This window comes from Gracilinanus agilis, chromosome 3 (assembly GCF_016433145.1).
Source record: "Gracilinanus agilis isolate LMUSP501 chromosome 3, AgileGrace, whole genome shotgun sequence".
In the NCBI taxonomy this organism is placed as follows: Eukaryota; Metazoa; Chordata; class Mammalia; order Didelphimorphia; family Didelphidae; genus Gracilinanus; species Gracilinanus agilis.
Window position 1 is genome coordinate 593,871,013 of NC_058132.1, and position 12,954 is coordinate 593,883,966.

The window sequence follows — 12,954 nt, forward strand, 5'->3', positions numbered from 1 at the left end:
GAAGGAAGGAGACAAGGAAGGAAGGAAGGAGTCAAGGAAGGAAGGAACCAAGGAAGGAACCAAGGAAAGAAGGAACAAAGGAAGGAAGGGAGGGAGGGAGGGAGTGAAATGTAAGAGAATTCAATTAAATTCAATTTATTAAGTACCTAATGTACTCAGAGTTTATGAGTTGAGAGGCAGAGACAAATTACTGACAGAGGATTGTATTAGAATCAAGGAAGTCTTGAAATCAAATCCTAATTCACATATCTTCACTTCCAGGAGCCCAGTATCAAGTACCCTAACCTCTCATATTCCCATGCAACTCTCTATGATTATAAATGACAATAGAGTTCCTTATGATAGTAGAAGAAGATTTCATAGTAGCAATGAATAAAGCATGAAGTAAATGCTTACCATTTGCCTAGCAAGCATGGGACTTCCCTCATCAACAAAATCATAGATCTAGAACACTCACATTCAGAGCACTGTGTTAGATATTGAGGATCTACAAAGACAAAAACTAAATAGTCCTTGCTTTTAAGGAGACAAGAGAATAAGGGACCATGGCAGATTCCTCAGGCACTCTAAGTCCCTAACTGTTGGCTTTTTGCATTCTAGAAATATTTTTTAGTCTATGATTCCTGAATGGTTTTTAAGCATAATCTTGACTAGATTGACAGTAGTTTTGAACAGCTCCCGTAAGTACTGGAGACAGATCTTGACAGTTACCCTACTCCTATTAAACTAGCCCTGGTCCAATACAAAATAATTGAGAGAGGAGTCCTAAGGAAAATTGGGCCAGGTGGTCCACTTGCCCCGTGTAGCCATAAAAAACTTTCTGAGGTTCTCAGTCTGTTTAGTAGATACCTTTGTTGACAAAGAGAGGAAAGAAGCTGAGCTATGGGGATAAGAAGGCAATAGCTGTGGACCCTAGCTGTGAGGTCAGGGTTTTTTATGGTGGTCTTTTCAAGACTGGGCTTTATCATGCTGTCAGAACAGAGGCGAGGGCATAGCAGACAGGTGGAACCATGCTGTCAGAGCAATGTCTAGCAAACATACTCTGTAAGGTTCAAGTGTCCTTTATCTTCTCTTTTTGGACAGTATGTTTCCCCTTGGATTTGGGGGTTTTCCTGGAGGGTCTGGCCATGGCCATGCTGCTGATCTGTCTGTGGTCTACAGAGAATGCCAAAGAGACTTGACCATGATGAAATGCTTTTACAAAATCACCTTCTCACTAGCCTTTCTGGGAGCTCACCACCACCACCACCACTTCAGCACATGTTGATTTTAGATTGAGAGCCCCTTACCCAGAGAGGACCCTGACAATAGAATAAGTTATCCTGAAAACATCCCTCCATTCTTTAAAATGAGAAACCTAGGCACAGAGGACCAGCTTGCTGCAGGATAACTCAGCAAGCCCCTGACAGAAGCTTCAGGTATTAAATCTAAGGGGGGCCCCAGCTTCCTTTTAGGATGATGGTCACTGATGAGCAGGACCAGACTTTCCCAGCAGCTTTTTTCAAAATGTCAGGTATTGATCTGGGTTTGGTTTATTCTTAAGAAGTTGTCTCTTTCTGATGCCCAGCTAAGCCACGTCTGCTGTCTGCAAGTATTATCTTCCACCAGCCTTCTGATACTTAAAATGAACTCTCCTTTTTGCTCTTGGCCACTGGGCCCCAGTAAGCTCCAAGCCGGCGCCATACCCAAAGACGCCACAGGCCATACCCTGCAGCTGCCAGGATTCCCACAGCTCCTGCACCAGCCAGTTCTGCAGCAAGCAGGGCTCTCTTTCCTAATCACAGATTCACTATTAAAAATACATTAAAGGACCAAGAAATGATTAAGAGATACAGGGGTGTGCAAGTAAAGCTGACGTTTCCAGTTAAACCCATCTTCCAAATTAGTCACAGTTACCCTGCTGCTCTGCTAAAAACATTAGCCTGATTTCAGATCTGTTTTCTGAGGGTACTTTCATCTTGCATCAACAATCTAAATAAAAATATAGCCTTTAAAAAATCAAGACTAGCTCTAGTTATTTCCAAGTATGAAGGTATGATTGGATGGCTTTGTATGACCTCTAGTTTTGAGAATCTTCCACCTCTTTTGTACTATATTTGTTCCAGCATCAGGGAACCAGTAAGCATTTCCCTTTTGAAAGCCCTGATACTTCCCCTATGATTTACACCTTTTCAAGAACCTGAGGGCAAGGCACACTTGGGAAGAGGTACAGTTCTGCTAGAAGAAAAAGATTAGAGACAGTGACGTTGGCTAGAAGACATCCCTCTTCCCCAAGAGCTCTGCAATAATTTCTCTTGGTCCTCTTCCCCCCAAATCATCCCCATCCCTTACACAATAGTAATTGGCTACATGTGAGGCCACTAGATGGAATAGTAGACCTGGAGTCAGAAAGATCTGAATTCAAATTCTGCCTCAGCTGCTTACTAGTTATATATCTCATGGCAAATCATTTAACCTTTCTCTGTTTTGGTTTCTACATCTATAAAATGGTGATCAATCATATTATCTACTTCACAGTGATGTTTTGAGGATCAGATGAGATAAAAGTGATATATAAATGCTAGGCATCATCATCATCATCATCATCATCATCATCATCATTATTATTATTATTCCTTATTTCTCACCCCATCATAGGAGGCAAAGTTAGTCAATTCCTTCCATAAGACTGGATCATTTCTACATAGATAGCCACTAAGATTCAAATTGATTGAGATTTCATTGTTTTGTAGATTATAAAGCCTTTGTTAATATCCTAGCTATATTTGGGTTATGAACAAAACATATCTAACAGAGGATGAGAGGTTCATAGATTTAGATTTGGAAAGCACCTCAGAATTATAAATGGGGAATCCAAGTCCCAAGGTGGTTAAATAACTTGCCTAAGGACCCATAGGCAGAAAGTGTGTTCATTTGCCTCTGTAGCCCAAGGTGATGCTACAAAAGCTTCTTTGGTTTAGGAAGATCTGCCAGAGGGTATGCCTTGCTGGGAAAGATCTGCCAGAGGGTATGCCTTGCTGGGAAAGAGCCCAGGATCACTTCTACAACATGACAAGGAGAAGTAGAACTCCATTCAAGGACCACGTAAATTAATAATGTAATATTTATACAGCTTATTACATTTTACAATGTTATTTCCTTTTAACAATTCTGTGAATTAGGTGGTATGAGTATTATCATTATCCAAATTTCACAGATGAGGAAACTAAGGCTTAGAGAGTTTACATGATTTGTCCTCTGACATCTGACTCATAAATGGAGGAGTCATGGTTGAGACCTTTGTCTTCTAGGTCTGAGTTTAGTCTTCTTCTCACTACCATTATGTAGCTTAGGAGATGTAGAAACAGCAGTATTTGGTAGGCTGGCTTCTTCTCAGCATTGATTGGAGCATCAAAGACAGATGAATAGGGTATTAAGAAATAAGTTTTAAAATAAATATAAAAATATTTGCTAGAAGACTTTTTTATAGTTTAGACCAAAGATAGAAAGGAAGAATATTGCCCCAGTACAAATATGATAGATATATTATATGACAAGAAGAATATCAATAAAAATACCCAGTAATTCACAGAAGACAATATCTTAGATAAATGGCAATCCAAGAACTGGTCATTTCAAGTGTCTCTGCACTAATGTGTCAAAGATGGGAAATCAGAAAGTGAGCTAAAGACCAAAGATCAAGAAGCTAAATTTAAGCTTATAAATATCATAGGAAATGGTGAGATGGAATTCATGACTGAAATATGACAGAGTATATCACATAAAAAAATAAGTCAGGGAAAAGGTAGGATATTGAAGTAGCATTGAAAAATATCAAATATACTCATTTGAGGGAATCTATAAGCCAGAAGAAGAGAAATATATCAAGGAACATGTGAATGAATATTAATAGAAAAGAAACAGAAGCAATATATTGCAAAATGATGAGACTGTACTATAGACTACCTGGCCAGAAGAAGGAAATAGATACATAGTATAGAAAACCAGTCACTGAAGAAGAATGTAGTAATAGTGGGGAAATTTTAACTATCTGGATGCATTCTAGAGCTTTCTCCGTGAAGAACAGAGAGCTGAGAAATTCTTAATTTGTCAATAACAATAATACCAGTGGTAATTACTTTACAGGGTTATGGTAAGGTTTCAATGAGATAATGTATGTAAAGTACTTTGCAAACTTTAAAATGCTACATAAGCATCAATCCCAATGCCCAATATGGTTCATGCACATATAGAAAAGGAAGCAGAGTTCACTAAGTGTAAGCACAGACTCATTAATAAAAGACCATGCAAAAAGAGTCTTTAGTTCCTTTCTTTTGGGGGTTTGGGGGAATGGGGAATATTGGTTACTAAACCAGTAGGTCAATAGGATACCATGCATATTGTATAATTAGAGTCCCCAGGACTCCAATTCCCAGCATTCCACTTTAGTTCTCATGTTATATTTTGGAGATAAAGTTTGTGTGTGACTCCACCCCTCTCTTCTTTTTCCCCTGCTAATACGGCTGGGAAGACTTCTCTTTACTCAGGCTTTTACTTTTGTCTTTTATTTCTTTTACTTCAAGTGATTATTAATAAATCTTATAAAATATACTTAGATTTATTGGATATTAATTTTAATCTTACATTTTAATATGCCTGGATTTCAGTGAGGCATTTAATTAAGTCTCTTGTGAGAACTTTGTGGGCATGCTATGAAAGTATATACCAAATGATAGACAGTACAGATAGTCAGACCAAGAACTGGCAAGTGTGTGTCCAGACTCAAGGAACAATGATTAATGAACTGATACTGAGCTGGAAGAAAGTTTCTAGCAAAATGCCCCAGGAATCATTCTCTTACCCCATCATTGGTTGTGTTCATTTTATCAATGAGTATCTTGGATAAAAGTTTGGATGGCATGCTCGCCATATTTGTAGAGAGCATGAATCTGACTTGTTTTCAAGTATCTGAATTACAATCATGGAGGAGAGTCTTGAATTACTGAGATGAAAGCTTAAGTTTCAGAGTTCTCATTCCAACCTGATCTTTATCCATTTTGGTAGGTGGCTAAGGATGTCATTCATAGGAGTAGCTATTCCCCAAATAGCTTCTTCGGACTCACATAAGAAGAAACTTCATACAATTTGATCACAGACTAGCACTAGACTATTAGATAAATGGAGTACATAAATAATCCCCTAATCTCATTGTAGCTATTAGCATCAAGCTTCTCTGCTATTCACCTTTCATTCAAATTGCTAATAAGTCTCTAATAAATTGACTGGTTGGGACAGTGGTTGTTATGTGACTCTGGGGCCACACTTGCAAATCACCATTAACCAAAAGTGTTCAGTGACTATTATATGCCCTATAAAGCTTAATACAATTCAGTGATCTGATTCAGAGGACCCAAAGAGCTGGACGGGGTTGCAGTGGAAAGGGGTACTCATTTATTTATTCAACAAGCATTGATTAAGCACCTACTATGTCCAAGGCATGGTATAAAGAGCTAGAGATGCAAATACAAAACAAAAATTAGATGGCTCCTTCCCTCAAGCAGCTGACAATCAATTGAAGAAAATAATATACACACAAATGAGAAATACAAATATATATATGTGTGTGTGTGTGTGTGTGTGTGTGTGTGTGTGTGTGTGTGTGTACATTTTTGGTGGAAAAGCACCAACAACTGTAGGCAGAGAAAGAGGAATAGATCCAGAAAGACCTGCAGACCTGCAGCTGAGCCTGAAAGGAAGCTAGAGATTCTAAGAGATAACAGTAGGGGAAGGAGTACATTCCAGGTCTAGGGGACAACCTATGCAAAAAGACTGAAAAAGGAGAGAGAATGTCATATACAGGAAGCATTAAGCAAATCAATATGGCTGATACATATAGTACATAAGGGATATTAAAGTGAAATCAATCTGAAAAGACAGGTTGGGATCAGATCATGAACCCAGTCATCATTGAATTGTGGCTTCCTCTCTTCTTTTATAACTAGCATCACTGGATTATGGATTCATCTTCATCTCTTTCTGCCATGCAGCTCTAAATATGCAAAGGGGAAGTGAAATGGCTAAAGAAAAGATGAGCTTAGAGGACTGGAAAACTCACAGATAGATTCCTAAGCCCCTGAAAAATTGAGAAGTAGCTACATGGGTCCAATGTCAATAACTCACATGTTAGAGTTAAAAGCTTTTGTTGGGAGTCTTTATCCCCTTTAAAATATTTATTTACCAGTGGAGTTTTCTCTTTTTAAAAAATCTTCTCTAAAAGCAATGCCAAGATATTTAGCTGTCATGTTGCCTCACCCCCAGGTGTTATTAAGGGGTAACCTCCCCTGGAAGTATTCCCTATTCCCTACCTCCATGCCAGAAATATTCTATCAACCAGGATCTCTCAACTGGCACTTTGTACCACCATTTCCCCAACACCACAAACACATATATACACACACACCCCATTGTCTAAATACCATGAATCTATTCAAGTCCTCATGCAATCTTCACCACAGAGTATAAACTCCTGGAGGACAGAATCTACCTTATATATTATATTGCCTTTCCCTTCCCCAGTGTTTTGTCTACAGAGTACATAAAATATCTCTTCAAGGAAATGAAGTTGGCTGGGGATGGATGGAGGTTGTGACTGATCAAGAAAAAGAATTTCACAAAATAATTCTTTCAGTTTTAGTGATGGCTCTTGGTATTGTTCTACGCTACTGAAAGAATTCTTCCTTCCTTAAAATCTCATCCCTACACTTTTTACAGACATGTAGACTTTTCAAAAAACCATAGTAATTTCAAGTAGTGATCCTGAAACTGCCCCCTTTGGCAGATGCTAAGTTATGCCTATTGTATAATTAAAATAAAGTCCTTGTTGCCCCATTGATAAAGGCAGCTAAGTGGTACTAGACCTGAGGGAGTCAGGAAGACACATCCTAAGTTTAAATCTGGCCTCAAACACTAAATGGCTGTATAATTCTGGGCCAGTCACTTGATCCTATTTGCCTCAATTTCTTCATCTGTGAAATGAGCTGGAGAAGGAAATGACAAACCAATCTAGTATCTTTGCCAAGAGAACCTAAATGGGGTCACAAAGAGTAGGACAAAAATGAAAACAAACGAAAAAACACTTCCATTTACCCTGAGCTATATATCTGTGTGTTTTTGTCTCTGAACCCACAGTTCATGACTTAGATGAGGTAACAAATACAGAGTTTGGGTAGATTTACTAGAAGGGTCAGCCCAAAGAGAGTTAGTGACTCTGAGAAGAAGGAGACTGACCTCTAAAAGATGCATTGGTACCAAAGTAGATGTCAGTGGAGGGACTTCTAGCTGTTTACCTCAAAGCAGCAATGCTGCTCTACATTCTAAAGCACCTTCAACTAGGACTGTGGTTAAGGAGATGAAGCAATTAGTCTGTAAAGCTGCTGCTGTCCCACTTTGGGAAGTGCTGAGGGCTCGCTCAAAAACCTTTGCCCTCAGATGCTTCAGTCAGCCTGATTCTAGATGCCTAGAATCTGGGACAGGCACTGAGAGAAGGAAGAATGGGCTTATAGAGAAAGTCACACTGACAAGAAGATATAGACAATGCAGAGCAGCAATTCTACATTGAAGGTGAGAGGTGGTGTATCTTTATAATAACATATAATAATAATGAAGAAAGAACTGTACTCAAAGCCAGGAAAACTTGTGCTCAAGTTGGTCCTTTGTTACATATTGGTCGTATGCCCCTGGGCAAGTAATTGAACCTCATTGCTCCAGGCAACTCTCTAAGACCCATATAATTATTGAATTACAGAGAAGTTATAGAAAAGATACCAACCTGTACTGGAACAGGAGTTCCCTCACGTAGGAGTTCCCCATACCTATGAAATCACAGCTTTACTACTTATCACAATCCCTATGAGCAAGGCACTAGAATGGTCTATGCCCTAACCTAGATCACAAGTATACTAAGGATGCTCACGTTCAGTCATTTTCAACTCTGTCTGATTCATCTTGACCCATTGGGAACTTTCTTGGCAAAGATCCTGAAGCGGTTTGCCATTTTCTTCTCCAGCTCAGTTGACACATGAAGAAACTTGAAGCAAACAGCGTTAAGTGACTTGCCCAGGGTGATACAAATATTAAGTATCTGAAGCCAGAATTGAACTCACAAAAAGGAGTCTTCCTGATTTCAGATTCAGCATTCTATCCACTAAGCCTAAGAAATGGAAAGTAAAAATAAAAACAAAACCCCAAAGCCCAGTACCAGCCTTCCAGAATCTTAAATTCTATTGGAAAGATAAGATATGTGTACCAATAAGTAAGATCAAAGGCAAAATAGTTAAGTATAAAAGATCATAGATTTGAAGATGGGAGGAGAAACAGATACTATTTAGTCTACTTCCTCATTTTACAGAGGACGGAACTGAGACCTAGAGAATTGACATCACTTATGGTCATAAAATGAATGGTAGAACTGGGATTCCATCCTAGGTCCTCTGACATATATGTGCGCTTTCCACTACATCCTGCTGCCTTGATCTCTGAGAGATACTTGGAAGAGTTCTTAGAAGTCATCCAGCCCATCCCTGTCCTTTTGCAGATGAGAAAACAGGCTAGAGAATGTTAAACTATTTGCCCTAGATCACAAAGTTAGGAAATAATAGGGCCAAATAATTGAACCCAGGGCTTCTGACTCTCAACCCAATATACCATGTTGCTATAGGAGTTCGGGTGTGTGTGTGTGTGTGTGTGTGTGTGTGTGTGTGTGTGTGTGTGTGTGTGTGTGTTATTGAAGAAAATACTTGACCAGTGGTTAGGAAAAGTCAAAGAACAAAAGGGAGATGTACTCATTCAGAGTAAGAGGCAGGTCTGGTTGACTTGCTGTCTCCAGGCTTGCTGCCCACTTTGCCCGCATTCCAAAGAAATCTTTGTGAATGGAGAGGTAGAGGACACTGAGCCAGGGTTGCCTGCCAGTTTGTGGTCTGACCTCCTTTTTTAAGTTTCCCGGTATATTGAGTCATAGAATCTGCTCAATAGAGAGATCTCTGAGAAGGAAGAAATCTAGGGAGACAGACAGAAACAGTCACCTCGAGATATGGAGGGACACTGAGGCTCATTTGCATTCAAAGAGGAATGCTTCGTTTACTGATTCTTCCCATGCCCAGTAAACACTTTAAAAACTTTCCCCGAAAGCTATGTCCCTAATGTCAGAGGCAACAGCACACTGGTACTCAAAGCAATCCTCTTTAATTAGGGCTGGCTTACAGAGTGTAATTGTTTAACCAGAGTGTCTGCAATCACAAGAAAGCTTTAGCTTTCATTTCAAAAAGGAGGCATCAGCTTGTCTCTGCTTGAAAGAATCCCAGGTTACTGAGTAATAGCTATAATAAGATTGAGAATGAAGGTGACCTATAGAAGCATGGTAAATACATGATTTTCTCTGCTCAGCAAGTGAATTTTGATTATAACTCAGCACTTGCCTCAGGTCCTAAGATGCTGTTAGCATTCTCAAGAAAGCTCAGGGAAGAACAAAGTGCAAAATGTTTCCACAAAGAAAAACATTGGCTTCCCACCCCTCTTTGTGGCCACATTTAACCCAGAAAATTGAAACCAAGGTTGCAATCTATCTGTCCTTGGTCACAATTGCATGGATTAGCCTTTCATACAAAAGAGATTGGGAGCATGGGAAGAAGAGAAGATCAATAGCTATTCTTTGGTCAACAATTCTTTTAGCTTTCTTTTTTATATCATTTCTTGAACATAAGATGCTCCCAAATCTCAATAGCTAATAGGCTGTTTCCTTCCCTCTTCTGTTTGTAGAAAAGAAAATTTGGACTGAGAACCTCCTTTGTGGGTGCATGGACTATTAATACATGAGATCTCTGCTTCCTATTGCTTGACTTTCTCTACTGGGGATTTTACCCCCACTTTCCCCCCTCCAAAAAAGAGATCTGTGAAGGATCAAGGGGGCTCCACAAACCTGGGCTATGCCTAGTTCCCGGTGGACCGCAGATATGCCAGAGAGGGGGCAGCGATAGCATGGACTGGAACCATGTGTCTAGCACTGATACAGCCCTTTCCCCACTGCAAGCACGCTTGTTTGGCATGCTGCACGCACCCTTAACAGATCACCCAGCTTGCTCTGTTTACCTATTGCGAGAACTGTTTGAGCAAAATCCCCAAATGGTTTTGTGTGGAGAATGAAAAGCAAGGATAAGAGAGCAAGGAAAAATGAGCCACGTTTAGTGACAAACTAAGATATATGCTGCTTTTGTAAAAAGATATTTCTCCTATGCCTTTTACATAGAAGAGGTAGCATTGTGTCGTGCATAGAGAATTGACCTCTGATTTAGGAAGACTAGGATTCAAATCCCATCCCGGAAACATAATGACCATGGGCTATGTGACCCTGGGCTAGTCACTTGGCTAGTCTCTTACCTCTGGCAACTCTCTAAGCTTGTAAATTGCAGAGCAGATGCTGATTTGCATTGGTAAAGGGAGTTTCAATACGGAGAGTTCCTCACACCAATAAAATCACAGATTCAGTCCAAAATGAGAGAAAAAAAAAAGCCTAAAGATTCTAAGTGTCAAATGTAGAAGTTCTTTTTGGAATTCTCCAAAATACTAGGGATAAGGGCTGCTCTTTAACAATTAGAACCTTCTCATTTATTTAGAAATCTTTCACAAATCACTTCTTCCTTTCAAGTCATTAAGTGCATCTTCTTATATCAACTTTAGCTTTGTAGGTTATAAATCTAAAACTGTATTAAGCTACCATGTAAAAAATATTTTGATAAAACACTTTTAAAAGATAAAACATTCTTTCTAAAAAAGATCAGAATTAAAAATGGCCCTTTCCTTCCCATACCAGGAAACTAAAGGGGCAATCGAGTGTAATTATTAATGAAATTGTAAATATAGTCTCAAAAGTGGCCATGAAAGAGAATATGAAATGGCATCAATACAAACACTGCTGAAACTCACTGAGAAGAAATTTCATTTTTAAGAATAAATCATTAAGAAAAACATTTCTGAATGGGTTAAGAAAGAGGAACATGCTTGTTCAGGCAAAGATGAAAATGTGAAGCAGAAACCTGCTCAAAGATAAATAGCCAAGGAGCATTTAGGTGGCTCAGTGAATAGAGAGTCAGGGCTAGAGACAGGAAGTCCTCTGTCCAAATCATCCTCAGACTCTGCCTAGCTGTGGGACCCTGGTCAAGTCACTTAACCCGAGTTGCCTAACCCTTACCCTCTTCTGCCTATCAGTTCTAAGATAGAAGGTAAGAGTTAAAAAAAAAAAAAAAAAGATAAATAGCCAACACCTGGGACTAGTCTGTTCCATAGCTGCAGAGCACACAGCTTCCTGGGGATAAGGAACCCTCTGGCAATTGGCCCTAGGATTTGCAGGTGACTGTCTCTCTCAAGGATTCCTAGAAGTATGAGGCTGGTTTAGCACTTTAGCACTGACTCCCAAGATCTGTATGATCTAGCAGAATCTTAAGGGTTTCCTGGTGATGAAAAGTAAGCCAATGGCAGCTCCCTCAAGTGACCAGAGGAGAGTTTGGGAGAGTGACATACGTAGGCTATCTGAGGATGCCCAAAGAGTCTACTGACATAGCCTCTCCTCTCAAACGGGATTTAGGAACAAGAGAATTCGAGACAGGGGGACGGCTGTGGATGGGGAATTCAGAGATTGAATGTTCGCGGAGTTTAATGGTCTTCACCATCCAGCACCCCTCCTCATCCCTCAATATTCTCTGAGCCAAGCTGCAGATGCTTTATCTCCCCATTGATAGTATCTGTAGGAATCCATCAGTGGCTTCCCCTTACCCTGACTGCTCTCTAAAGGGGACACTAACTCCCAGGGGCTATAGCAGCTGCAGCTCCAGGATTCTGAGGACAGAGGTCATAGCAAACACAAGCAACAGGGACCAAAACGGTCAAGGCAGCAAAATAAACACTTTTCATACTCCCAAGACAAATCTCTTTCCTTCCCTTCTTTACCTCTCTCCTGGCATCGGAGCTGAAGTGCATCCAGCTCGCAGGATCCAGCCTAACAAATTCAATGCAGTTTCACCTCCAAGGGCAAGAGCAAGCAACTTACAAAAGAGAGCTCTCCCTCGCCTCTCTGGTGCCCCACCTCCTCCCCTCGATTTTAAGTCTACTCATCGGGCACATCGCTCACTTTGGCACCAGCCAGACGGAGCTTCCAGCATCCATGTGGTTAGTGCTTCTCCAAACACATTGGAACAGATTGCCTTTTCCCTAACTTTTCAAATCATCTCTCCCGAGCATTTGTCCCGTGAAGATTCGTGACGGACAGATAAGAGGAGGGGGCAGGCACCCTCGCTCTCCCACCCCAGTCCCAGGTGGGTGCCTTTTATGAAAAGAAATGAGAAGGCATCCTTTCCTTTCTTGAGAGCTGAGTAAACAAAACAACCACAAAATATCTCCAAGCCCCATGCAGATACACGCGCGCGCGCGCTCCCCCCTCCCCCCACGCCAGAATTGGCTCCAACCTCATACAAATGCCAGGAAAACCTTGCACTCGAACCCAAGTCCGGTAAGATTCAGACGGAAAGAGCAACTCACCTTTAGGTTATGAGTGGGGTTTACCACACAGACAAGTTGCCCAGCAGCGGAGAAGACCCTCTTCGCCTTGTAGTGCTGAAACCTGAGATGAATGAGATCTAACACAGCCCCAAAGCACTGGGTGAAGAAAAGCATCACAACTTTTTGGGGTGATGGGGTCTGTTGGTAGAGGAAAACAGCGGATGAGATTGTCAGTCCTTGGACTCCGCAAGAAAGAGTGCAGACCTCGGAAAAACTACTCTCCGGCACAGCTTAGCATGCCTTCATATTCATCATCAAAATAAGACGGTTAGAATCTTGCAGCAGTGGGTCGGCCAATCAAAAGGACAGAAATGTTATCCTTGAGGTGCAGAGACAGCCAATAACAAATGCCTCCCCTCCAGAAACTCC

The 12,954-nt window shown here is 40.6% G+C and overlaps 1 protein-coding gene across 1 annotated transcript in view; it reads right to left on the bottom strand.

The window, feature by feature from the left end:
* Nucleotides 1-12,711, bottom strand: part of SIAH3 (siah E3 ubiquitin protein ligase family member 3) — a 95,694-nt gene extending 82,983 nt beyond the window's left edge. The window contains exon 1 of the mRNA XM_044667446.1: nucleotides 12,565-12,711. Coding sequence (XP_044523381.1) covers nucleotides 12,565-12,699 — 135 coding nt within the window. The 5' untranslated portion in view covers nucleotides 12,700-12,711. The remainder of the gene's footprint in view (nucleotides 1-12,564) is intronic.
* Nucleotides 12,712-12,954: the final 243 nt, after the last annotated feature.